Source organism: Monodon monoceros, unplaced genomic scaffold (assembly GCF_005190385.1).
Source record: "Monodon monoceros isolate NGI ecotype Baffin Bay Population unplaced genomic scaffold, NGI_Narwhal_1 Super_Scaffold_2, whole genome shotgun sequence".
Taxonomy (NCBI): domain Eukaryota; kingdom Metazoa; phylum Chordata; class Mammalia; order Artiodactyla; family Monodontidae; genus Monodon; species Monodon monoceros.
This window is the reverse complement of record NW_021703776.1, coordinates 72,595,363-72,623,291: the sequence shown is the minus strand read 5'-3', so window position 1 is coordinate 72,623,291 and position 27,929 is coordinate 72,595,363. Positions and strand designations below refer to the sequence as shown.

At 37.9% G+C, this 27,929-nt stretch overlaps 1 protein-coding gene across 6 annotated transcripts in view; it reads right to left on the bottom strand.

The window, feature by feature from the left end:
• The window catches only part of ST7 (suppression of tumorigenicity 7), a 253,601-nt gene that overhangs the window by 174,841 nt on the left and 50,831 nt on the right, over positions 1–27,929 (bottom strand). For 2 of the 6 annotated variants that reach the window (XR_003795251.1, XM_029233719.1), the window contains exon 1: positions 27,069–27,474. The exons of the other annotated variants lie outside the window; for them this stretch is intronic. Coding sequence is in view for 1 of the 2 variants with exons in the window: in XM_029233719.1 (XP_029089552.1) it covers positions 27,069–27,090 (22 nt within the window). In the remaining variant the exon portion in view is untranslated. Of the gene's footprint in view, positions 1–27,068; positions 27,475–27,929 lie in introns of those variants that run through there. 6 annotated transcript variants of the gene reach the window in all.

The following is a 27,929-nucleotide window of genomic DNA, read 5'->3' as shown; positions in this document are numbered from 1 at the left end:
GAAGCCCCAATATAAATTTTATTTCATCAGCCACATTGAGAAGGAACCATCTGCTCAAAGACTGGATGAAATGAGCAACTGAGCCCTGCAGATGTCTGGGGGGAGGTCATTATAGGAAAAAGGAATGTGAAGTGCAGAAACCCTAAGGCAGCTGTGTGCCTGGTGGTTCAAGGGATAGCGAAAAGGCCTGCATGGCTAGAGCAGGTCAGGAGGGAACGTAAGAGGAGATAAGACCAGGGAGTTAACGGGGCCAGATCCTGTAGGGCAGCAGTCCCCCCCTTTTTGGCACCAGGGACCGGTTTCGTGGAAGACAATTTTTCCACGGATGGGGTTGGGGGGAGGGGATGGTTCAGGCAGTAACACGAGGGATGGGGAGCCATGGGGAGTGGCAGATGAAGCTTCACTCACCCGCCGCCGCTCACCTCCTGCTGTGCGGCCAGGCTCCTAATAGGCCCTGGACCGGTAGTGGTCTCCGGCTCGGGGGTTGGGGACCCCTGCGTAGGGCTTTAACTCTGAGGGTGAAGGAAAGCTTCTGGAGGGTTTGAGCAGAAGAGGAGTCTGATTGGAAAGGCTCTCTCTACTCTCTGTGTTTAGAATAGACTTGGGAATCAAGGGTGAAAGAATGGTCACCAGTCAGGAGAGCTCTGCAGTAATCCAGGCAGAAACGGTGTCTGAAATTTTGAAGATAAAGTCAACCAGACTTCCTGACAGAGTACATGTGGAACATAAGAAATAAAGGGGTCATGGATGACTTCCAGGAAGTTTTGCCCTGAGCAACTAAAAGGATGGAGCAGTCAAGATCTGAGAAGGAAATAAATGCGTGAGTAGTAGGTAGAAGAAGCGCTTGAAATCAGGATGAGTTTGATGAATTTATGGGCCACTCAAGTGGAGATGCTAAGTAGGCCACTGGATGAATAGGTCTGGAGTTCAGAGGAGAGGTCGAGGCTAAAGGTCTAGACTAGAGCAGTCCAGACTAGGTCTAGAGGTCTAGAGATAAAAATCTGAGGGATGTCTGAATATGAATGGTAGTTAGAGATGTAAGAAATAGATGAATAAAAAAATACTAACTTTAGAGTCACAGACTTCTAGATTTGATTCTTGGCTCTCATACTGTGTGACCATAGACAAGTTTCTTTAAAACTTCTCTGAATTCACTTCATCTTGTGTGAAATGGTATGATAAAACCTACCCTAGGGATTAAATGAATTAAGACCACAAAGTTCCTGAATGGTGCCTGGTATATATCAAGCCTTCAAATGGTACTGGGTTATCAGATTTTTAACCAGAGTGGTGTTATCCAATTTGTTTTGTTAGAAAGATAAGATTCTTCTTTCCCTCTTTCTCCTTCCACCTCCCTCATGTCTTATCCTTTCCCCTAAAATGAAACATTCTATCAGATAGGTAAATCAAAACTGTAACAATCCGCCCCCCCTTTTCTTTCTTTATGAAGCCAAGGTGAAAAGACGTTGGAGAGAGAAGGAAAGGGAAAAGGGAGGCATTTAAGCACCCATGCAAGGGTTGTGCACTATGAAGGAACAATGCGCTAAGAAAGAATAAATAATGACAAGGCAGAGTACTATAAAGTGCTTTCCTCAGAGTTGCTAAGAATGCAGTTTTCTATTATTCTCTCAAAATTTCTTTGACCCTGAGAAATGCAGACCATGAGAGATGTAAATGAAATCAAGGAAAACTGGCTAGAAAGTTAAGAAACAGAGACTGGCATCTTCATGCTCAGGCACAGCAGGCGCTAATACTCAACTGGAATCTCTACAGCTGTGAACGGGAATAATATACGCTGTCTCACAGGGATGTGTTGGCGTTGTTTTACAAGTTTGGACTTAATAGCACTGATATTAAAATCTGAAAACTGAAATAACATTTATGCTATATTCTGAGGGACTTCAATAAATAACAATGTTTACATATTATGATGGTGTAGACAATCACTTCCTCATCTTGGGAGGTGAGATCAGGTTCCCTTTAGACCCCACTCATGACAAGCCTTCCTTGGCTAAAGGCAATTAAACACAGGAAACTCTCTGGCCTCCTCTGAGTCCTGTTGACCTGGGAATAGGGGGCAGTTATTCACAGAAGTAATACATATTTAATCAAGACAATATTTCTGGACCTAAAAAGTTAATTTGTCTCAAACTCATGACTTCTTTAAGGAGAACAGAATTTTGTAAGGCCACAATGGAAAAACTGAAAAAGAATAGTCTCAAACACCCCAGCTATGCGTACCAATGCTTGCTTCTAAGTCACTGTGTTTATCAACATCAATTTCAAATAAAAACTCTAAGACTATAAGGCATAAGTAATTAATCTTTATTCCCCCACTGAGAAGCTTAAGTCAAAACAAAAAATTACTAAGACTGAACACATTTTCTTCCTCCAACCTGCTATTATCAGACATCAGAGAGTAGACTTAGATAATAGCAAGGTATTCCAAAGATTGATTATTAGCAGCATGTTTTGTGATGCTTCAATGATAACTCATTCCTGAATGCCTAATTCTTTATCGGTTACTATGATAATTTAAAAACAGAAAGGTGATTTGTTTTGCATTGCAATTATGGTCCAAAACACTACGTATCCCACCCCTAAACAGTTATACTGAAAACTTCAAAAGTAAAAAGCAATTATTTATTCTCATCGTTAATGAAAGAATATATACTGAGCAGTACCACTCTGTTAAAACATTATATTTAACATAAAGACCCTAAAGATTATGCCAAATCTCATTCTACTATTTAATTGCATAAATTTTTCCTTGAAAAGAGAAAAAAATCTATTGGTGGATCAAAGATTGAAAAGTAAAAAAAAAAAAAGTGTAAAAGTTCTAGAAGGAAATATGGGAGGTTTTAATAATTTTTTTTTTTTTTTTGCAGTACATGGGCCTCTCACTGTTGTGGACTCTCCCGTTGCGCAGCACAGGCTCCGGATGCGCAGGCCCAGCGGCCATGGCTCACAGGCCCAGCCACTCCGCGGCATGTGGGATCCTCCCAGACCGGGGCACGAACCTGTGTCCCCTGCATTGGCAGGCGGACTCTCAACTACTGCGCCACCACGGAAGTCCTAATAATTTTTTTTAAATCTTGTAGAAGGAAGGCCTTTGTAGGCAAGACACAAAGAAAAAGCTATAAACAAAACAACACAAAAAAATCTGACTACATAAATATTTGAAATATCTGCATGAGAGAAGAATTCCACAAATAAAGACAAAAGATAAATGACAAACTGGAAAAGTTTATTTGAAAAATAGATGGCAGAAAAACAATTAACCTTCTTAATATAAAATAAGCAATTATACATCAATAAAAATTTTTATACATATTTAACAATGTTCAACCTCATTAATAATTAAAGAAACAGTTAAATGAGATATTATTTTCACTCATCAGGTTGACAAAGAGTAATAGTAACTGTGAAAAATGATCATGCTTCCTATGTACTATTATCCTCATTTTATAGGTGAGAAAACTATGTAATTATCCCAACATCACAGAGCTAGGAAGTGGTAGAATTGTCATTTTTTTAAGTTTGCTCAGACTAACTTGATGAAAGTGAAGTGAGCAGGTATTTTCATACATTATTGCTGATGATGTCTTATGGAAGACTCTTGGAAGACAATGTCCTGTACCCCACGTCCAGGGCCCCTTCAAATGCTACATGATTTTTCCAGCTCAAGAGGCAAACATCTTACCTGTCATTGAAAAATTAATATGCCAAAGTCCTGTGCCCCTTCTAGAAACAGGCTGCGTATTTCCAAAACAGAACTATACTCAGGAATCATGCACACTAGCTAAATATTGTGTTTCTGAGTGCATCAGTATCCCAAGTAAGGGAAAAGACAAGGTTGGACATCAGACCACCTTCCTTCCCCTGCTAGAGTTACACAGTCATCCCACAGGAACTAGGCTGCAGGACATGGACACCCCAACTGCCGTCCCATTCTCATCACTGCCAAAGGAACCACACTGGCTCTAAAACCCAGATCATCTGCATAACCGAAGCCTGGAAATCAGGAAACAGTGTTTGACATTGTGTTTAATTGGGAATAAAGAGAGTGACAGTCTGTCTGATCTCTGTCTTTTAGTGTTTTGCTCTTTCCATTTCACTGTGACTAAAAATCAAGGTACACTCTAGCCCAGACAGAGGCTATAAAACAGAGTATACCTTGGATAGCCTCTTTGGAAAGTAAATTGGCAATAACCATCAAAATTTTAAAATCATAAACTTCTCCATATACTCCATTTTTAGGAATTTATATTGAAAATACACTTATGCATGTTCACAAAGACTTGTGCTGTAGCTGAATGTTTATGTACCCCCAAAATTCACATGTTAAATCCTAACCCCGAGGACACCCCAAAGAGCTCCCCTGTCCTTCTGCCATGTGAGGACACAGCAAGAACAAGGAAGCAGGCCCTGACTGGAATCCAACCATGCTAGTGCCTTGATCTTGGACTTCCCAGCCTTCAGAACTGTGAGAAATACATTTCTGCTGTCCATAAGCCACCCACACTATGATATTTTGTTATAGCAGCCTCAAAGGTTTAAGACAACGTGTAACAGCCAAAACTGAAAACAACCTAATAGTTATCTATAGAGGACTATTTAAATAAACTGTTGTACAACCATATAAAGGAATACTAGGAAGCTGTTTTTCTAAAAATATATAATCGATCTAAATGAGAGTCTCTACAATATCTTTTCAACACCTGATCTAAAAAACAATAACTCAAGGAATATAAAAGTATAGATTAAAAAGCTCCCATTTGTACAAAATAAAAGGATGAGAAATATATGCGTGAATTTACTACACAAAAACATTTCTGGAAGGTTACACATGGCCACCCACGTTCCTTGGCTCGAGGCCCTCTTCCTCCAACTTCGAAGCCAGCAACAGCAGGTTGAGCTCTTCTCACATCGCATTACTCTGGCCTCTTCTTCTACCTCCCCCTTCCACATTAAAGGACCTTTTGTGAGTACACTGGGACCACCTAGATAATTCAGGATAATCTCTGTATTTTACAGTCAGCTCATTAAAAACCTTAGTTCCAACTGATACCTTAATTTTCCATTGCCATTTAATATTATATCTATGCAGGTTCCAGGGATGAGGACATGGACATCTTTGGAGGTCATTATTCTGCTTACCACAAGTATGGGCATGCAGTTTAGGGAAAAGACTTTCTTTTTTTTTTTTTTGCGATACGCGGGCCTCTCACTGCTGTGGCCTCTCCCCTTGCGTAGCACAGGCTCCGGACGCGCAGGCTCAGCGGCCATGGCTCACGGGCCCAGCCGCTCCGCGGCATGTGGAATCTTCCAGGACCAGGGCACGAACCCGTGTCCCCTGCATTGGCAGGCGGACCCTCAACCACTACGCCACCAGGGAAGCCCGGGAAAAGGACTTTCTTATTTTTCTTTAAAGCAAAATATGCTGTGCTGAAATAACCTATACAGCTATTTTAGGAAAAGAGGAACATAGGTATGCAGACAGAAGGGGAATTTATATGTGAGAAAACTGATCTTATTAAAAGACAATATATATGGATACACAGTAATAATGCAAGAGAAATAACATAGGAGAAAATGTATGGAAAAGAGGGACACATTCCAGTTAGCACCAAGCATTAATCAAGCATTAATTCTTGATTAATGAATTAAAGTTGCAATTAAAGTAGCAACTGCTTTTCAGACCTTCATTCTTTGCTAATATCAATTCTCTAAAAGTATCCATACCACTGTCTCATAGCTCTTGCTAATTTAGTTACTGTAACATGATTCCTTGGCACATAAACGTCTCTAGGCTTCACCTCAGGAGAAAAGCAGAACACTCCAGCAACAGCAGGATTTGCAACGAATAACCAATCTGCTTGCTTACCTACCAAAATTACATTTATCCTCAGTGAAGAAAAAATGAATATGCAGTAAAAATCCAATCCTGTATTTCAGAATGACACATTTCTAAGCCCTTTAAATAGAAAGTAGCTAATACATTTGCACACACATCACCCAGGTTTTCTTGCTCACGTTCAGAGGCTTCACACCACAAAGCAGATACAGTCCTTAAAGGCTTCCCTAGAGAAATCCTTGAATTTTCAGGAAGTATCTTCTACTGAAGGTAAGTCTAACTCAATCCAAAGAAAAGGGGTGGAATACATAGTGGAGAGAGGAGGGAAGAAGAGAAGGAAAAAAATAAAACCCAAACCAGTGAATAGTAAGGTTTGATGGTGTGTGTGTGTGTGTGTGTGTGTGTGTGTGTGTGTGTGTGTAATTCCATGAACTAGGTTTTCTAGAATAAAACAAGAAAAATATTGTTCAAGACACTAGATTAATTCAGAGTTAATTATAGACGTTTTGGCAATGATATTATTGCATTGGCTATATTAAATGCAAATATGGAAGTCTAAGTATATCAGGAACTCTCCCTACCAGTGATGGTTTCCAAAAAAAAAACCTGGCACCTGTCAATACTCCACAGTGACAAACAGATACATCTGGATCCATTGGCAAAGAAATGAACTGGATCAGCAGATTAAGACTCCAATCTTTAAAATAAAGTTTACCAATGACCACTCCCTAGAGACTTATTATGATGCAACTTGCTCAATTTAAGTGTGTCATTTATTGTTCATAGCATAAATACATTCTAACCAATTGATAGTGTCTGAATTTCTTAAAAAGAACTCTTTTCATGAGAAAGCATGTTACTAATGAAGCTTCTTGGGCTCTTCTAGCTCCCACAGCAGATTCTTTCCCTTGGGACTGCTGTCCAAGTTTTTCAGGATGACTGGCTAGGATAGACAGTATGGTCTATGACTATAAAGAGGTGGGCCAACTGTAGCAAACTGAGCTCAAACCAGACACACCAAGATCACAGCCTAACGGAGGGCCCCAGCCACCCTGCTGGGACCCACACAGGTGCAGAATAGGGAGAAGGGATTCACTGCAGCCACCTTTCTTTTACACAAAAATTATAAATTTTAAAAAATAAAATTAAAAGCTTTTTCTTATACAAAAGAGAGAAAGTAAATGATATTACTGCATTCTTTCATAACCTTATAAGTTCTGAGTTTACACAAATACATTTGTAAAATATATACCAAAGGAGTACAAATTCCCGGAGTAATCTAGTAATAGGAACCAAGTATTTTAAATTCTTGCATGCCTTTTGTCCTTTAATACTACCTTCTAGGAATTTATCCTAAGGAAAAAAGCATCACTATGTGCAAAGATTTAACCACAAGAATGTTTACTACACGTGTTTATAGGAGATAAAATGAAAACAAAAACAAACAAAAAACTTAACATTAGTACAGGATTAGTTTAAAAATGTTTCAACCTACAGCAAAATAATCTATGGCTAGAATCTAAAAAAGAGTAGATATATGTATATGTATAACATTCACTTTGCTATATACCTGAAACTAACACAACATTACATACTCCAATAAAAAATTTTTAAATAAATAAATAAATGTAAAAAAAAATCTATGGCTGTTAAATTTGGCACTGTGTAAAATATTTATAAAATAGTGCTAAATGAAAAAAGTAGATTGCAAAGTAGTATATAGAAAGCGATATCCTTTTATACATATATCACTCAAAGACTATTTTATGTTAAAACAAATAGAGAAGTTATCACCAAGGGAGAGGATTTGGGATGTTATGAATAATCATAAAGCCTCCCACTTATTGAGCAGGGCACTCTGCTTTAAAGACACAGCTGAAGACGTTCACTAGAATTTACACACATATACACCTTTATATAGATCTATCTATATTGTAAATCCCTCAGTACATCAACCTACAAGTATTCAATACATGTTTATTCGTATTTATACTTGTATAAGTACATATTCAACACTTACTATATGTGGAGCATTGTTTTAAGATATTTATATATACTATCTCATTAACCCTTTCAGCATGGGCTGGGTGTTGTTCTCTATTGAAAGATTATAAGATGACCAAAGATCACTTGCCCAGTAAAGGGCAGAACCAGGATTCAATCCCAAGTCCATCTGGCTCCAAAGCTCAGGGCCTTCTTTTTCTTCTCTCTCCCTTTTCTCATTATTTGTATTATTCAAGATGTCTACAATGAAAATGAACTTTGGTGTGCTAAAGAAACAATATGTTATTTTAGATGTACACTAAAAAGATTAAAGTGGTTTCATGTTTTAAAAGTAGCTCTCACCCTAGCCGTGAGGAATAAAAATGTCATTAGGTATCAATCAATACTCACTGGAGGAAACTCTTAATTATAAGGAGGACTAAAACTGACCAGCACTGGTTACTGCAGGAACCGAAGTGAACAAAAGCTTCTTAGCAGTAGGAACTGCTCAATTCTGGCCATTCACTGTGGCCTCCTTAGTAAACTGGGACTCCTTTCCAATTGGCTTAGGAATGACCATTAGCAATGAAGAGGACTCCAGGCAAATTACAGAACAGTTATCACATTATATCTACCTACAACTATCCTTTTGAAAAGCTGTCACATTAGACTACCTTTTTAGCATCCAATATCTATAAGGTATTTTTCACTTAAGGCTGTAGTGATAAAAAGTCTAGCTTCCTCCTTCCTCCATCATCCCCCTTAAAGAACAAAAGGCACTAAGAGTTTTTACTTTAAAAACTACCCTCAACATCTCTGCATGCTGAGCACAAGTATCTGAAACAACTATTTCAATGCAGTCTGGGGTCACTCTTGTTCCTATACAGACTAACACTAACATTCCCCAGAAGCCTACTACAGAAAATTATTTCTCAAAGCATCCATTTACCACTGGCTAGACAGTTTAAATGTTGGGAAGTGATTAGCTAAACTATAATGTCAGATATTAGATTCAACTCCATCTAGAAATAATTTCATGAAATTCACAATTATGCTATTTGCTATATAATTAATTAAAAGAAGTCTCATTTGATCCCTCCCTTACACATTTCAGAAGCAGGCTAGTAGTAAAAACCCTTAGGGAACATAAGAACAATTAAAAAAATTTTTTTAAAAACTTTAAGTGAGGCACAGTGTGCTGAACATGTAACAGATAATTTTAATAGTTTCATGAAAACTGAATAAAATATTCCCTCCATCTCCAACAGAAGAATTTGAAAAGATCAAAGCACTTCAATTATCCTGACCAAAAGAAACTCTCTATTGGTAACTTAGGTCCAGTCAATGCAAGAGGTGATGGTCAGAGGCTAGGATCAACCTTTTTGGATCCATCTTACCATAGGCTTGTCTGTTTTCCACCTCATTCTAATCCATTACATTTGAGAGCCTTGCTCAGTTTGAATAGCATCATAAAATCTTTTCCTCTTCAGCCTGAAATTGGCTCTCCTCAGGAAGCTTTTGTGGTAGGACTGTATATTAAGGACATAACATAAAACTTCAATGCTGTGCATTTTCATAAAAAATACAAGGTCACAGGGCCTTGCTCCCAAATGCCAAATTCTTCTAATCACCAGCATAAAATACCAATGTTTAAGGGAAAGGCTGCCTCACAAAACACGGCACAGGCAATTGCTCTGGCTGCCCGTGTGGCTTCCATGGCAACTGTTCAGGGCAGAGCTGCTCTCTCTACTTATATTGCCAGCGATCCTAGAGACAGAATGCTGGCTCCAACCATCAGCTTTTAAATTTGGTTATTATGAAGTGACCTCCTGGATTTTGTAAGAGTATAATGGACCTTTAGGCTGAACTGCTGAAAAATGGCACGGAAAAAAAAAAAGTCTGACATTGTTACCACACCTACTTCCACCCCTAGGACAGGATTTTAAACTGAAGATTGGATTGGGAGATTCGAGCAGTTGTGGTTTTTCCACCACATGTGGGGCATTTTATTATTACGCAACTACTTTTTCAAAATACAAAATGGGTTCTCTGAAAAGGCAGCTTAAACGATCATGCCTCATTTTCATAGTGACTGGGAAGGAAACTAAGAGTATAAAGCCTAGCACAGCTGTTACTTAGCCTTATTTCTACTACTAATTTTCAAAAGCAAAAAATTAAATAGAAGTCCAGTCAGCTCAATGAGTAAAATACTGAGGAATTTCCTATCCAGTTCTACTGATTCACTATACATGTCATATTGTCCCTTATTCCAGACATGATGTTTTGGGGGGTCCTACACAACAGAAATGATAAAATAAAATATGCTGCATCATTTGGACTGACATCCAATCACTGATAACGTGAGCTGACTGCCAAAGAGGATGGGTCACTAATAGGGAGGTGGCTCAGCCGCACGGAAGGCAAAGCAGAAATTTTAGTATTTCAGGAGCGAGAAGTTCTAAGAAAACACAGGAAAGTCAAGTCTTAATGCATGGAATGAGCTTCCCAAACCATAATAAACAACTCCCAGCAAGATTTATTAAACAGCAAGGAACTATTTTACTTGTCAGCCTGGGTCCTCCACAAATGCAGTCCAGGTCAGAAAAAGAAAAATCAGTACCTCAGGCTTTTAATGCCAATATCCTAAGAAATCTCCAGAATGATTTATAAAGTACACATAAAGCTATATATTTCTTTGTATGCTTCTCAAGAACTCCCAGTCATCTGGTTATCCATAATAGTTAGCAGAAAATATTTATTGATTCATATTAGATCCTGAACTAACAAATTCTTTGAGGGTTATCTATTCTACAAAGAATGTACCCAGGGGAAGGAAAAAAAACTAGACTAACCCTAATTTTTGGAAGCTACAAATTATAGTACATTCAATGCCAAAGGAAAGGAAATATTAACTCTATAAACATAATCCACTTTTATCTACTTTAAAATGTCAGATAGAAAAATTCCTGAAAATATTCGTGAAGAAAAACTGTTCTCGTGCTGGCAGAAGTAGTTAGAATGGAGATATTTCCTTTATTAAAAATGAAAAAGCCTAAAAAATAACTTTAATCAAGTTGCTGTGAAGAGAAAGGGTCTGACAACCATGACATTGAAGACAGTTAAAATTTCTCCTACATATGTGTGTTTTACTTTAAGCAAATTAGACGTACTGAATAAAATTTGAAATTTCAGACAGGTTATTTGCTTTTTAAAGCAAATACCCCTCCCCCAATAACTAAAAATAGAAAATGCTGCTTTCATTCATTTGAAATATTCTACTGACAAAAGGAATCAATGCACAATTTCAGGAAACAAAGGCGAGGCATACTCTGTATCCCTGAATTATTGTTCCATTCTGACACCACACACAGCTGGTGTTATGCAGACTCCAACTTCCTCAACAAGAGAGCCTGGAAAAGGTCAATTTAATACTAAAAACAAATGGATGATAGTCAGGTGTGCAGCTGATGAATAACCAGCCGAGGAAGACACAGGGACCTGGGTATTTTATACATAAAAAACCCAACTCTCCAATCCTCTGCATGAAATCAAATGTAAGCACAGATTGTACTTGCTTAGTGAAAGCCTGAAGGGAAGCAAGGCATGTTGCAACACCACAGTAAAAGTCTTTCATGATACACACAAATCCTGCAGAGAGTAGTAATGCTGCTGTCTGTTCCCCCTTACACAAACAAAAACATCTCTGATACATGCTAGTATAAAACCTAAGAGAAATAAACCCAAAAGTAAACTCATAGGTCTTTTATTTCCCTACTATTCCTCCTTAAATAGTGATAATTCTGTGCATTCCGATTAAGCATCAAGAAGTTTATCAAGGGATTTCCTTGGTGGCGCAGTGGTTAAGAATCCGCCTGCCAATGTAGGGGACACGGGTTCGAGCCCTGGTCCAGGAAGATCCTACATGCCGTGGAGGAACTAAGCCTGTGCACCACAACTACTGAGCCTTCACTCTAGAGCCTGCGAGCCACAACTACTGAGCCCACACGCCACAGCTACTGAAGTCCGTGCGCCTATAGCCCATGTTCTGCAACAAGAGAAGCCACCGCAATGAGAAGCCCACACACCGCAACAAAGAGTAGTCCCCACTCGCTGCAACTAGAGGAAGCCTGCGTGCAGCAAAGAAGACCCAATGCAGACGGAAAAAAAAAAAGAAAAGAAAAAAGTTTATCAAATGCCACTAATCCATTTAAATGGAGGTTAAGCAATGCAAAGCATGCTGCAGCATCTATATCAAAGTATCATGAAGCTTAAAAAAAAAAAAAGAACTACAGATATGCATGACTTTAAGAAAATCTAACAAACAAAACTACAAACATATAAATCAGAAAAATTAGGGAATGATTATTTGTATTTAAAAGATTCTCCTTAAATATCAGCTTGAGATAAGATAAAATATGGTACCACTACAAAGGTATGAATTCCATTCACATTTTCCTTAATAAAGAGAAGGATACTGACATCATTGTGTTTACTTTAATAAGAAAGACACCCTGAAACATGAGATTAAATAAATACAGGTGTTAGGTGAATTAAGCACAAAACCCAGAACCACTAATATTCTGTCTTTAAATAAATCTCCCAACACATCATAGACTTTCATACAGAAAACTATTAAATGGACAAATTACTATTATTGTTTAGTTTGATAGCCACTAAGATGAATACACCCAAGTCACAGGGAAAATGCAATGCAATTGGAAGTATAAAGCAATAACATAAAAACTCCAATATGATAATACCTAATAATAATAGGTAACATTTATTGAGTCTTTACTAAGTAATAAGCATTTAATTGCATTTAAAAACTCACAACAGCCCATGATATAGTATGCGATACATATGTCCATTTTACAGAGGAAGAAACTGAGGTGCAGAGAAGTTAGTTAATCTACCCAAGGTCATACAGTGGACAGAATGAGAATTTCAGCCTCAAAAGTCAGATTCCAGAGCATGTAAACCAGGAACCATGCACCCTTCGTTAAAAAGCGCAACAGGGTATTCAAAAATGTGGGATGCATTTTGGTAGGGAGCAGTGATTAGAGGGGTAGGGGACAGGAGAAGGATGATGTTGGAAAAGTTGAGAATAATTGTTCTGTGTGCAAAAGAAGTTTCTATGATGATGATCATGGGATGATGATTAAAAAAAAAAAAAAAAGTGCTTGAGAACCATCACATTAGGAGAACCAGGAAAATTCATAGAGTAACTGGTACCTGAGATGAACTTCAAAGAGTTAGAGAATGGTTAAGATTTGAATAGCTGGAAATAGAGGTAAGATCCAAATAGAAGCTCTTGCATGAGAAAAGGCACTCAGGAAAAAGCAAATAATAAATACAGAGTAGTAGTGGGAGTTAAGCCAGGAGAGGAAAGTGGCAACCGTATGGTGGCTAGCTTTAAACACCTGGGCAAAAAGTTTATATTTAGTTCAAAAAGCACAGTCATCGAGTTTTTGAACAGCTGTTGGCCATTGGAAAACATGATCAGCAAGCCAGCTGACATAAAAGAATACAAATTGTGTAATTCCACATACATTAACTCCAAGGCAAAACTAATCTTAAATCATAAAAATCAGAAAATGACTGCCTAGTGATGAGGGAAACCATTTGGAAAAGGCACAAGAGAACTTTCTGAAGTGATGAGAAATGCTCTATATCTTGCTTGGGTGGTGCTTATAGGTGCATGTAAAATTGTCAAAACTAATAGAAGACAATATCTGTGCATTTTATAGTATGTTAATTATATCTCAATTTTTTTAAAGAGGCAAAAAAATCACCTAGGCATGGTAGAAGGGGAGCTAAGAAGACAAGTTAAGGTGACTATTACAGAAACCCATGAGAATAATACCAGAAGCGAGGAGACTGTGGATATAAAGAGAAGCAAGAACACTTATCTTAGGTAACTTATCTTAGGTAACTGTATATGTATGAAAACGTTTCTACAAATCAATATTAAAATAAAGTATATATGCATGAATTTTATATATATTTCTTTCATCCTGTCCCCTGAGAATGTAGGCTGCCAGATGGCAGGGACCAAATAATAACTTTTTCATTTAAAATTATTTTTTCTCATTCTTTTCAATTTGTATACATGTGATGCTGCCACTTCTACCCTCAATTATACTCCATCTCATAACCAATATACATATACTATGTAGTATTTCTGGTATGGAAAACTTTAAAAATAATTAAACTAATGATTGCTTATGTGCCATTAAGGGCTTGTCCCCCTACCTACCTATTTCACTTAAGAATTGTAAGAATCTCATGAGGTTACCTATTATACCCATTTTACAGATGAACAAACTAAGGCTGAGATAAGATGCTCACAGCTACTAAGTAAAACTAGGCCCCCTTGTCTGTCTCAACTCCCAGGTTCTGAAGCATTGTGCTATATACTTACACCAAAAATAACTAATATAGTAGGGCTACCTGGAACCAACTCAGAAAAAGGGTGAGAAAGTCAGTACAGATGAACTCATAATCCATTAAGTATATTCATCCCCATAGTTTTCAAAAGACTACGTTAGTTAACTGGGGGTTATTACAGGACTACTTAAAACAAGGGTGGGGGGATTTGATGTTAGTTGCTTTAGGCATTAGATAAATGTTTACTGATTCATATTTATAATGCATATACATAATATGCTATGTCAGGTCAATTCAATCTCTATCAAATCTGGCTTCATGAAGTTTGAAAACTTTGGAAATTATCACAACTAGTGTCAAATAATTAGAAAACATTCTTAAAAAAATAAAGTCAATTCAAATTCAATTTAACTTTTAAAGGTGACAAATGCCATCCTGAATGTATTTTTAGAGAGAGGTTGTCTTAAAATCTCTTGAAATCATAAGGATCAATAGATTTAATAGACTCTTAAAAAGGCTGGTAACCCAGTAGGACTATAGGACCAGTTTCATAAGAAGAGGGATCCTGTTTCTAAATATAAAAATTTGTAAGTTCAGATCCTTCTTATTAAAGAAATGTGAATATTTAGGTAAAAACTGTAGTAAATTTACTTCTAAAATATAAGAAAGTGATTTCCTAAGATAACAAACAAGAGGAAGAAAGAAGTAGTTTATCATGTTGAGAGAGCAAATGTTTTAAGTGCTGTAAAAACAGCATTTTACATAAATATACAAACTCTGCTTATCTATTTGTTAAAATATATCTCCCCAAAGACTTCTACATGACATTTGTTTAGTAAAGTCTCATTTTTCAGGCCATTTAAGATTTTTCACAAGTTCAAGCAAGTCTTCCAAATTTGAATTAATGAGATTTTACTAATACCACCAACTTTTACATTTTACTATACCTTCCCTAGAAACAAATATTCAGTGGGTGAGGTAAGTTACTCTACTCCAGATAAGTATTCTTTTATCAGTGAAAAAAAGAAACCCCAACTATTCTTTTAATTTCATAACTCATTTTACCATTGCTGAGAGAAACTAAAGAAGACTTAAATGAAAGGATGGATATACCATGTTCATGAATTGGAAGACTCAAAATTGTTAAACCATCAACTCCCCCCAAACTGCTTTACAGATTAAACACTCTCAATCAAAATACCAGTAGGACCTTTTGTAGAAATTGACAAGCAAATTTTAAAATTTCTATGGGTATGAAAGAATCAAGTATAGCCAAAACAATTTTGAAAAAGAACAGAACTGAAGTGCTTACACTACTTGATTTCAAAAGGAATCATAAATCTGTAGCAATCAAGACTATAATACCATGGCCTAAGGATAAACATAGAGATCTCTGGAATAAAATAGAGAGACAACTGATTTTTGATAAAGTTGCCAATTCAATGGGGAAAGGATTGTCTTTTCAAGAAATGGTGCTGGAACAACTGAATTTTGGTGGAAAAAAAATAAATGTCCATCATTACCCTACACTATACACAAAAATTTACTGAAAATGGATCATAGTACACATAGAAGCAAAACATATAAAACGTTTGGGAGATAAACCTTTACGACCTTAGGTTAGGAAAAAAATTTATATAGGACACAAGACACTGAAAAACTGTATTTTATGAAAATTAAAAATGTAACATCATTAAGAAAACAAAAAGCTACAGACTATAAGAAAATATTATCAAGACATATGCCTTTAAAAAGATCGTATCAAAATATATGAAGAACTCTTAAAATTCAATTATAAGTCAAAGTATTTGAACAGACACTTCATCAGTGAAGATATACCAATGGTCAATAAGCACGTGAAAAGATGTTCAACATCTTTGCTGATGAGGGAAGTGTAAGTTAAAATCACAATATACCACTACACACTCATCAGATTAGCTAAAATTAAAGAGACTGACAACATCAAGTGCTGACAAGATATAAAGCAACTGAACTCCCACACATTGCTGATGGGAATGCAAAAAAATATAACCATTTCGGAAAACAGCTTGGCAATTTCTCAACAATTGAGGTCCTTACCCAAGAAAAATGAAAACATATGTCCACACAGAGAATTAAACATGAGTAATTACATCAGCTTTGTTCATAAGAACCAAAAACAGGAAACAACTCAGTATCAACAGGCAAATGGCTGAGCCAACTATGTATTTTTTCTACTACTCAGTAATAAAAAGAAATGAACTACGACTAGCCACAACAACATGATTGAAAATATTATGCTGAATGAAACAAGTATACATTGTATGATCCCACTTATATGAAATTCTAGAAACATGGAGATTCACTGCAAACTGGCACACGGTAATTTTGTGGGGTGACGGATATGTTCTACGTCTTGATTGTGCAGATAATGATGGTTACACATAGGTACACATTTGCCAAAATTCATCAAACTGTACATTTAAATGGATATACTTTTAAAAATGGATAATTTTATCATATGTATATTGCTCTCCAATAAAATTATTTAAAGAAAAAGTTGGCTTCCCTTGTCATATTCTGCCTATCATATAATGCCAATTCCAATGACATCCAATTTTTTCTTTGATTCATGGGTACCTGTGTCAAAAATAATCTCATTTACACTGCTTTAACTGAAAGAGAAACATATCGTTTTAATATCATAACCCTTTCTGTTCTCCTCTCACTGCCTCACCCCCCCATATCCAGTTGAACTTTAAACTTTTTGAAAGCTTTTTGCCCTCTTATCTCTTATCACATGCTATTCCTCTGCATTCCATAAATATTTGTGAAACTGAATCAAACAGAAGTTCTCCATAGTCTGTCTTACCTAGTGTTATTGTGAGAACAGACTAGAAATTAAGCCTTCAAATGTCCTGTGATTTTGTTTCTTTGTTCTATTTTTTTCAGCCATTTTTAACACAACCTTTTTTCAAACAGAATATTATGCCAGAGCCCAATATGTAAAACTGACCTACATTTATAAGTTCAAATTTATAATATTTAATAATAAAGTCAACCAATGAGAACCTAAGTTCATCTATCAGTAGTTCCCCACATATCAAAATCAGTTATTTTTAATATATGAACGTATCTGTTGTTCTTTTAGGTTTTTTAGCAATTAAAAATGAAATTCAAATCAAATATTAAGAGCAGGGGTCAGCAAACTAAGGCGCATGGGCTAAAGCCTGCCTACCACCTGGTTTTGTATGGCCCTTGATCTAAGAATTATTTTACATTTTAAAAGAGTTGAAAAAAAAACACAACAAAAGAAGAATATTTTTTGACATGTGAAAATTATATAAAATTCGAATTTCCACATCCATAAATAAAGGTTTCTTGGAACACAGCCACACTCATTTGTCTATGGCTGCTTTTGTGCTACAACGGCAGAGTTGAGTAGCTGCAAAAGAGACTGAATGGGCCACAAGTTTAAAATATTCACTATCTGGCTCTTTACAGAAAAAGTTTGCAGACCCCTGATTTACAAAACCCTGAAGCACCAACTTCATGGAGTAGAGTTTGGAAACAACTTGTGACAAAGTGTATTTTCCAAAGATGACCACTAAGATATTTTCCATTCTACTTGCTCTTCTACAATGCACTCTTGCCACTGCCTCACCAAGAGGAATCCAATTCCCTGCCCTTTGAATCTAGGCTCATCTTAGTGACTTGCTTGGCCAATATAATATGGTGGAAGTGACTTCTAAGACTTCCAAGACCAGGTCATAAGAAACCTTGCAGCTTCCTCCTAGGTCTCTTGGATGCTATGGCACAGGATGCTTCCTTTGAGAACCTAGCACCATGATGTGAGAAGCTTGAACCTCATAGAGAAACCAAGAATAGGCATTCCTGCCTACAACCTCAGCTGAGCCTCAAGTCAACAGCCAGCCTCAACTGGTATCCATGTGGGAGAGCTATCCTGGCCCTCCAGCTCAGATGAGCCTTTAGATGACTGCAGCCCAGGAGATAGCTGACTGCAACCACATTAGAGACTCTACATAAGAACCACCAGTGGCTCCAGTCAATCAGTCAATCTGCAGAACTGTGAAATATAATAATAAATGCTTATTTTAAGTTACTATATTTTGGGGTAGTTTGTTATATAGCAATAGACAACTGAAACACCATTATACTAAAACAAATCTAGGAAAGTTTCAGGTAAGAAATTCCAGACTTGAGTCAAGCCCATGCGTGGACTATCACCAGGCCAAACCCTACCAAAGCCTGCCGCTAAGCCTAGGTGTTCTAGAAGCAGCCATGGATAAAGGAAGTAGTAAACAATACTCTCATGGAGTCACTGCAGTTTCCTAATCTGTATGCATCCCAAGCAGACTCACTGTTCCCCAAAGCATGCCAATAAGCCTGAGTGTCAGTCTGAAACTCTCACAAAGAAATGGAGCATAATTTTTCTCATTCCTAAAATTACATCGGGATGGGCAAAGAAACAATTCTCAGTTTTCATGCTGTAAATGAACTGAGGATTACAATTCCTCGCTATTTTTATTTAAATATCTTAAAAAAATGATAAGTGAACTTAGATGAGATGTAGTCAAGTTAACAGTACATAGCAAAGTATCGGTAAATGGCAGTTTACCTCTAACAAATTTGGGCTTAATAATAAAAGTCCATATTGTCACCTACTCCTGCCTGAAGGGTGACAGGTAAGAGTTGTCCACTGACATATTTCTGATATGTGCCAGTTATGTGTGATAAACTCCTTAGCCTGGAAAATTTAATTAAACTGAGTATCAATCCCCTATAAAGCCCACACATCATATTTTCAATATTACATTAAGCCACAGCAGATTCAAATTTCAAAGAATGAGTGCTTAGTGTATATGTTAGGTATGCTGCTACACTCTGGGGATATGTCTTCAATTGGTGTAAATTTCATTCAAAAGAGAGTAGCGGGGACTTCCCTGGTGGTCCAGTGGTAAAGAATCCATCTTTCAATGCAGGGGACGCCGGTTCGATCCCTGGTTGGGGAACTAAGATCCCACATGCCATGGGGCAACTAAGCCCGCGTGACACAACTAGAGAGAGAAAACCCGCACGCCACAACTAGAGAGAGAAGCCCGAGCACCACAACTAGAGAGAAGCCTGCACGATGCAACAAAAGATCCCACATGCCACAACTAAGACCCGACGCGGCCAAAAAAATAAAGAAAAAAAAAATTCAAAAAAAAAAAAACGAGAGAAGCAGCTCTGAATTATTTTGATATTACTGAGAATCACAATGTAACCAGAATGGTATGTTTATTTTATATAAAAAGGGATATTACTGGAACACTTAAGATTCCTAATTTTTTTCTTAATTCAATAATTGTTTTCAAGTTTATTTACATATTTATTCATGTGACTATTGTTCACACTAATGTGGAAAACACTTGCACAGATAAGTGTTTTAAGAGGAAAACATTTCAACCCTTTATGACTTAAGGCAATTCTACAAAAGTGCTGTGACCAGTTAGTGATGTCTGCCACAGGGATGACCAGTAGTGAGAAATATGCTGGGCATTTGCCAACCCTGACCTATTTCATCAGTTTCATGCAGTCTCCTCCCTTCAGATCTCCTACGGGGTCCCTTCAAAGATCCCCGTGATGGAACTTCCACCCAGTCTTAGGAAGTGAGATTTCCCTTTCTTCAGCCAGTCTTTCCCACTGCCAGAGTCTAATCTCCACAGTGACCCTTGATAAGCCTTACCCTGATGCAGATGTCCTGGCCCAAAAAGGCAGATTCCCCTAACATCAAGAGGTCATTGGATAAGCCACATTTTGGGCCCCAAGAGCTTAGATGGTAGATGGCCAAACCCTGGCAGAATATGGTAAAGCCGTTATTTGCATCCAGGCAATCAAGCACCAGAGTCTCTGCACTTAGTCACTGTATCTGGCACGTGGTTGCTGCCATTTCTACAACATGTATTAAACTATATCTTGGTCCTTCAGTTCACAATTATCTGAATCCATTATTAATAAAAGCAAAATCTCTATAGAGAAAATATTACAATTTACTACTCCAGCACAGCAAATGTGACTACATTACAGGACTTTTAAATAATTCAAAACTGGCATTTTCTAATTAAAGACACACTAATAAGCGTGTTAATGAATGTTTTACACTTATTAGGAAAAAAATGGTGGGATATAAATACGCTTTGTAAAACAATTTTAAAATGACCATACAATTCATATTCTTGTGTTCCATATGGTTTTGTATTGAAAATTTAACAGTATTTGAACATAATTTAATGTGATAACTACTATTAATGTTCAAAATACACATTATCAGTGACTTTTGCAACTCAGAATCCATAACAATTCTATTCACATCCTGTGTAACTCCATGGGGATTCTATAAGGAAAGTTTCCATATATGGTAATTTTTCCCCATAGACTCCCCACGGTTTATACAGGATATAAATCTGGTCCATTGTGACAATGAAAACAACAGATCACTGAAAACTCATGTGTAATTTCTGCTGAACAAACCAAACTAACAATTAGGGAAACTAATACTCAAGTGAAAATAAATAATCTGAGAATTTTAAAATAACCACTGGGTATTTTTATTCCATTTCTGTACTAGTAGAATTAGTATATAAATACCCAGAAGTAAAAAAAATTCCTATCTTTATTTAGTTTAAAATATTCCCTTGATACTAAAAATTATGATGTCAACTGTTAACAGGCAAGAAACCCAAGAGGAAATTTCACATCAGAACTCACATTGTCAGAAGGAAAGAAAAGACAATAATATAGTAAGATAAGTCAAAAGTGTTATATGAGCTTTAACTTCCCAGCCTCCTGTATGACCATGTCCCAGGGTAAATCCCAGTGATCCATAATTATTTTTCCTTATTTGTGACTTCAGCAGTCTGTGGTTTCTATTTATCTAAAGTCATGTAATAATATTTTTTCTTTTATTCAACGTTCTGAGTGCAGAATTAGAGGTAAGTTTTTGGGTGTATATTTAAGTATTTGTATTTTAAGTAAGATGAAAGCATCTAAAATTCAATACAGCTAAATACTAACAGCCAGATTAAAAACGTAGGAAAGGAAAATGGCTGTTTCTAAATTACCTAGTTTCATATGACAAAAACTAATAAAGCGGGGGAGATATAGTACTAAAATGTCAAACATACATATGACAGCAAAAGCAGCAGTCTCATACAATTATTTAACAAGAACTAGGGCTTATATTGCAAAATAGTCCAATTGTGAATAGCCATTTTTTGAATGACCACAGTTGCTGTTAACAGCTCAACCAACTCACAAAAATTACACCAAAACAATAGACCTAAGTTTAATCTCACGTATGATTGGTTGTCAAGAATGGCCCTGAAATGCACATAAAAAGGGAGTGGGACTCATTTATTTCTCTAGCAAAGAGATGCCCATTTAATTATACAGTTTCTTGGTGACCTAATATTGCTAGGGTATATTCATTTTACTATCTCCCACACAATGGCTCAAAATTTGAGATAATTACATTGTTCTTAGAAACATGGTACCACACTCACTATTAAAACTGAGAAGCTGTCAGTTCCAAATTAATGCATTCATCAGTAATGAAAATAAAAAGCAACAGCTGTTGGGACGTCCCTGGTGGCACAGTGGTTAAGAATCTGCCTGCCAGAGCTTCCCTGGTGGCGCAGTAAAAATCCGCCTGCCAACGCAGAGGACAAGGGTTCGAGCCCTGGTCTAGGAAGATCCCACATGCCGCGGAGCAACTAAGCCCATGAGCCACAACTACTGACCCTGTGCTCTAGAGCCTGTGAGCCACAACTACTGAGCCCACATGCCACAACTAATGAAGCCCATGCACCTAGAGCCCATGCTCTGCAACAAGAGAAGCCATTGCAATGAGAAGCTCGCGCACCGCAACGAAGAGTAGCCCCCGCTTGCCCTCAGCTAGAGAAAGCCCGCACACAGCAACGAAAACCCAACGCAGCAAACAGACAAACAAAAAAAAGCACAGACTCTTTAAAATAAAAAAAAAGAATCTGCCTGCCAAAGCAGGGGATACAGGTTCCAGCCCTAGTCTGGGAAGATCCCACATACCGCAGAGCAACTAAGCCCGTGCACCACAACTACTGAGCCTGTGCTCTAGAGCCCATGAGCCACAACTACTGAGCCTGAGCCCGCATGCCACAACTGCGAAGCCCACGTGCCTAGAGCCCGTGCTCCGCAACAAGAGGAGCCACTGCAGGAAGAAGTCCGCGCACCACAACGAAGAGTAGCCCCTGCTCACTGTAACTAGAGAAAGTTTGCATGCAGCAACAAAGACCCAACACAGACAAATAAATAAATTTATTAAAAAAAAAAAAAAAAGCTGCACTTTTGGTGCCCATCAAAGAAAACTGCATGGGGCATCACCCATACCCCAAATGCTTTCCAGCATCTAGCTGCCTACTGAAGGTGATGTGGGCATGCAGAGAATGGCAGGGAAGACTTGTAGGCCAGCCACACCAAAGCTAAAGAGAACTGACACTCTGACACACAGGTCCACCATTTCCCCATCACCACTAAGCTCACAAAATACTACTGCTCTGTTCGGACTTTGGTGATTTCTTTCTCCCTTTCGAGATAACACTAGATGTTCTTTCTAATATATCACGACAATAACAAAATGTTGAGAGGAGGGATTAAATGACACTATTTGCCCCAAGGGCACACTTTCTGAAAAGGTAAGATGTTGCTCTCTTCACTGGACTAATAAGGTAGGTGCTTTGGAAGACACATTAATTTGTTAGACCAGGGCACAATTCCCACCACAGCACATGTTAAATGGTACCCTTGAGGCCTGAAAAAGTTAAACGTAGGAGGGGAAACAGGAGGAGGACCAAGCTAGATAAACGCTAATTGAATAAATGCCCATGTACTTGAAGTATGTGCTCTTTGGAGAAAAACTGGCTTTATGAGGAAGGATGCAGTACAAAACCAGTGTTCCTTACTCCACAAAAAGAAAAGATGAACTTTTTCTCCATTTATAAAATTTTAAGAGGAAATGAAAAATTTTTAAGTTTTATAGAATTCAATTTATCAATTTTAAAATATGAACTATCATTAAGTCAAGTACCTAAAATATGCATTTTAAGGACCACTCCCCTTCCAAAACTTAATTTTAGTACTTTCTTCTTAAACCTAAATTATTTTGATCACAGACTAAAATTGCATCTCCTCAAAGCAGATTAACAGCAGACTTACTACTCCCATTTTTAGACATAGGAAATTTCAGTAAAGGAAAAGCTCGGTGAAATATATCAAGATGGTAACAGAGTTACAGAAGCTACACTTCCTGCTTTGTACTAATGATTAATCTACACATAACACAAAACACTTCCATTTAAAAGTGGGCTGAAAACAGATTGTGCCCAATTTACACAACTATGGGAGATTCAGATACACTAAGTGAGAAAAAATGTGACTGGCACTGTTGGAGTTATTCACTAAAGTGAATTAAGCAGATATTCACTGGGCCTTCCCTGGTGGCACAGTGGTTAAGAATCCGTCTGCCAGTGTAGGGGACATGGGTTCAAAGCCCTGGTCCAGGAAGATCCCACATGCTGTGGAGCAACTAAGCCCGTGTGCCACAACTACTGAGCCTGCACTGTAGAGCCCACGAGCCACAACTACTGAGCCCAAGTGCCACAACTACTGCAGCCCGCACACCTAGAGCCCATGCTCTGCAACAAGAGAAGCCACCACAGTGAGAAACCCACGCACTGCAATGAAGAGTAGCCCCCGCTCGCCGCAACTAAAGAAAGCCCGCATGCAGCAACAAATACCCAACAAAGCCTAAATAAATAAATAAATAAAAATTTTAAGAAAAGAAGGTATTCACTGAAATGAGGTCAGAAAAAGCATCTACTAATTTTGTTGCCATAACTATGTAAGTTTTAACTTTGTTAAACAAGGGTCTACTCTTCCAGGTAAATTTTTTTGTCATTTTTAAGGCTCTTTTGTGTATGTATGTGTGTGTGTGTGTATGGAAGAGGCGGGTGCTTTTTTGGCATTTAAATTAAGCAATACTATTTTCAGTGAGGCAAAACATGTTATAATGTGATACCCAGGTTACCTCAAATTCCTGACTTCAAAGGTCTGAAACAAAAAGTCATCTTAATCAATCCAGTACCTGAAAGTGAAGACATGGACATTTCTATTGACAATTCCTTCTCTTTTTTTATTTTTTATTTTTTTTGCGGTACGCAGGCCTCTCACTGTTGTAGCCTCTCCCGTTGCGGAGCACAGGCTCCGGACGCGCAGGCTCAGCGGCCATGGCTCACGGGCCCAGCCGCTCCGCGGCATGCGGGATCTTCCCGGACCAGGGCACGAACCCGTGTCCCCTGCATCGGCAGGCGGACTCTCAACCACTGCGCCACCAGGGAAGCCCGACATTTCCTTCTCTTATAAGCAAAGAGCAAGGAGGAGAGAAAGAAAATTTTAAAGAGCCATGTACAAGTGACTATGTCAAAAGAATTCAGAATAGTGATTACCTTTTGGTGAGGAGAAGTAAAATTGACTGGGAAGGGTCATCAGAAGGAAACTTTCTGGAGTAACAGAAATGTTCTGTATCTCAAACTGGGTAGTGGTTCCATAAGTGTAAACATAGGCAAAAATTCAATGAGCTACACACCTTGACTTACGCATTTTATCGTATGTAAACCATACCTCAATTTAAAAAGTAAAAGCATCCAATACAAGTAAGGTACTATAACCAGAAATCAAGGATAAGAATCATGAAATCAGAATATGTTAGAAAAAAAGCAGACCTTTCCAGGATCTAGCACAGCACTGTACATCGAGTAGATGGCTAAACAAGTATTTATTGTAAAAGTTTAGTAAGAATATCCTAGGTGGTTTGGAAGATCCCTTCTGAACTAATTAGAACTTTTAATGTGACTATTTTTCAGAATATTCCAAATATAGATAGGCTCAGCCTATAAAATAGCCTCCAAAAGATGGACATTATAGGTCTAGAAAAGCTATGCCTCAAAACACAAAGAAAATACAATTGTCTTAACTCTGAGTACAGATTTAAGGAATCTCCTTATCTAAAGAAAGCAGTCCATTCTCAACACTTTACAACCACTGACAGTACAAATGTATCTGTGGTCTTCTAGGGACAAGCAGGAAACAAAATTTAATACTCAGTAAAGTCAAAAAATGCCCAAAACCTACATGATGATGTTCTGTCTTCTGAATGGTATTCTACCTGTGCAGTAATTTGGTAGCTATGGAGACCAAAAGCAACCAGCAGTTTTCAAACAGCACATAGCACACGTGTGATATTATCAAAAGATCAGGTTTAATGATCAAGAAAGTCAACATGTCTGCTTGGTAAACCTGGCCACACAATGTTAGAGTCCCTATGCCAAGAACCCAAAGAGTCCCACACTGAGTTCCAACTTGCATTTTCAGCTAAACAAAGTAATAAGACTAATTTTCCTTTAGTAGATAAATATTTCTATCTATACCTAGGTTCCTACATAAACAAAATTCCATGACTGAAATGAAACTGGAAGGTCTTTGCCACTAAATAATCTGTTTCTATTTCTTGGGTGACAGTAATTCCAAATGTATCATTAAGTGAATTCAAAAAACATTTTTAAATTATTAGAAAATAAAATTGTCACATGCTGAATGGGACATTACATCCCATTGTTATTCTATCTTGACGTTGATAATGCAGTGTGGTAATTTCAGAAATGGGAAGCCTCTAGGTAAACCAACAAAAATAATCCACCCTTTAAAAAAGCCAACCAAGAACAAAAGAACTGAAGATTATTAGCTCTCTTGAAATACTACTCTTCTGGAATAATCACCAGCTATGCACAAAGAGTCACACTGATCACCTGAGATCAGAAAGAAAAGGTTGGATTACATATTCATAAGAAATGTGTTTCCTAAATTCCTACCCTAACCCCCTCTCCCCACAAAGACAGTGTCTTGCCAATGTTTAATGTTCTAGGTCAGCAGGTTGAGTCTCTTTAGAAATTCTTAACTGTCACCTTTGCTTATGGATAATGACAAAATAGTCTGCAGAGCCTGTATAACTGCATCGACAAGTTATACTATTCTACATCCAGCATTCAATAATCCTCATTACTTAGGCTGGTCATCATTTTTCAAATACCCATTTTAGCTGTCTACAAGTGCCATCCAGCCCAGCCCCTTGTGCAGGGCCTGCTCTGCATCAAAGCAATTTCATTGTATAAGTTTTAAGAAAGATACAATGCTGCTGGACTGTGGCACTAGCCAGCATATCAAAATTGAAGCCATTGTGTATAAAAAAAAAAATTCCGTCTTTCAAAATAAAGCTTATTTCTTATTCTTTAAATCTACATATAATATCTACTCCTATGTTTCTGTAAAAATATGGAAGAAGAGGATATAATGATACCCCCATTCTCCCTTTAGATAAAAAATGTAAGCCCTTTTTTCCTTTTTAATAAACACTATCATCTCAGATCCTCCAGTATCTATTTTAGGGTTTAAGGACCATTATAGAACCCACAACAATAGATCAGTGACAGACTTGATCCCATCAATTAACACGTTCTGGGGAGGCTGCCCGGATTCCTGTCTTCCTCCCCTCCCTCTTGGAGGCCTGGTTTTGACCACACTGACATCCCTGGCCTTAAGGATGAATAACCCAGATAAGGGGCAGTCCCTTCCCTGAGACCAATTTCTTTGTAATTAGAGCCAAAATACAAAAGCTGTTAATGACCTAAGGCAAAGTGATATGAACTCCAAGCCAATGAAACCATGACAGCAAACAGATTTCTAAACAGCAAAGTGAGATCCATTTACTTACATGAAGATTCAGTGCCAAACATGGCTGGCTCCAGAGGCTGCTTTTAAAAGATTAGAAGAAAGGAAAAAAAGGAAGGAAGAAAAATCGAGGAGAGTGTACGTGTGAGAGTGGAGAGATGAGCTGCTACACAGCAGAGGTCATGAAGACAGACAATGCAGTCCAAGCTGTGTCCAGCTGCCAGATTCTCCTCTTACAAGCTTCAGTGTTCTCCCGTGTGATTGAAAAGCAAGGTCTCCTACAGCACCAAAAACCGAAGAGCTGTTTTGGAAAATCCAACACGGAAAGGCAGGCCGACGTGGCTCTTCTGGGATGCAGGGAGGCAGGACTAGGTAGCAGCAGGGGCAAGACTGGGATCAGCAGCAACAGCGGATACTGCAATCCCCAGCCCTGTTATAGCAGTAAGACAATAGCAGGGCTTATGCATACACTGGTGACGTCAGAGACACTGCACAGACCGACTGCGCTGCTTGAGCCAGAGGCTCCAGGGGCTTCAGGGGAGCAGGCAATTCAAAGGGGAATTCCTTCGTCCCAAAATGCACAAGACCAAGAGCCACATATATATTCACCCTCCTGACAAGATCTTCATCCTGTGATACCAGGCACTAAAAGAGACCTCAAAGAAATTTAAATATTGGCTTTATAGCAACCAACCACAAAGGTATGCAAATCAGCGTTCTTGGTTTTAGGCAGCAAGCAGAACTTTTCAAGGGAATTAAGAATATCAGAAATGAGAAAAATAACCTACCTTTTAAAATAACTTCAGAGCTCACTGTTTTTTCAGTAGGCTTGCGGTAGACTAACAGATCAGGGGTTGTACACTCAACCACAAATATGTGAAAATATGTAAAGTATTCCACACAC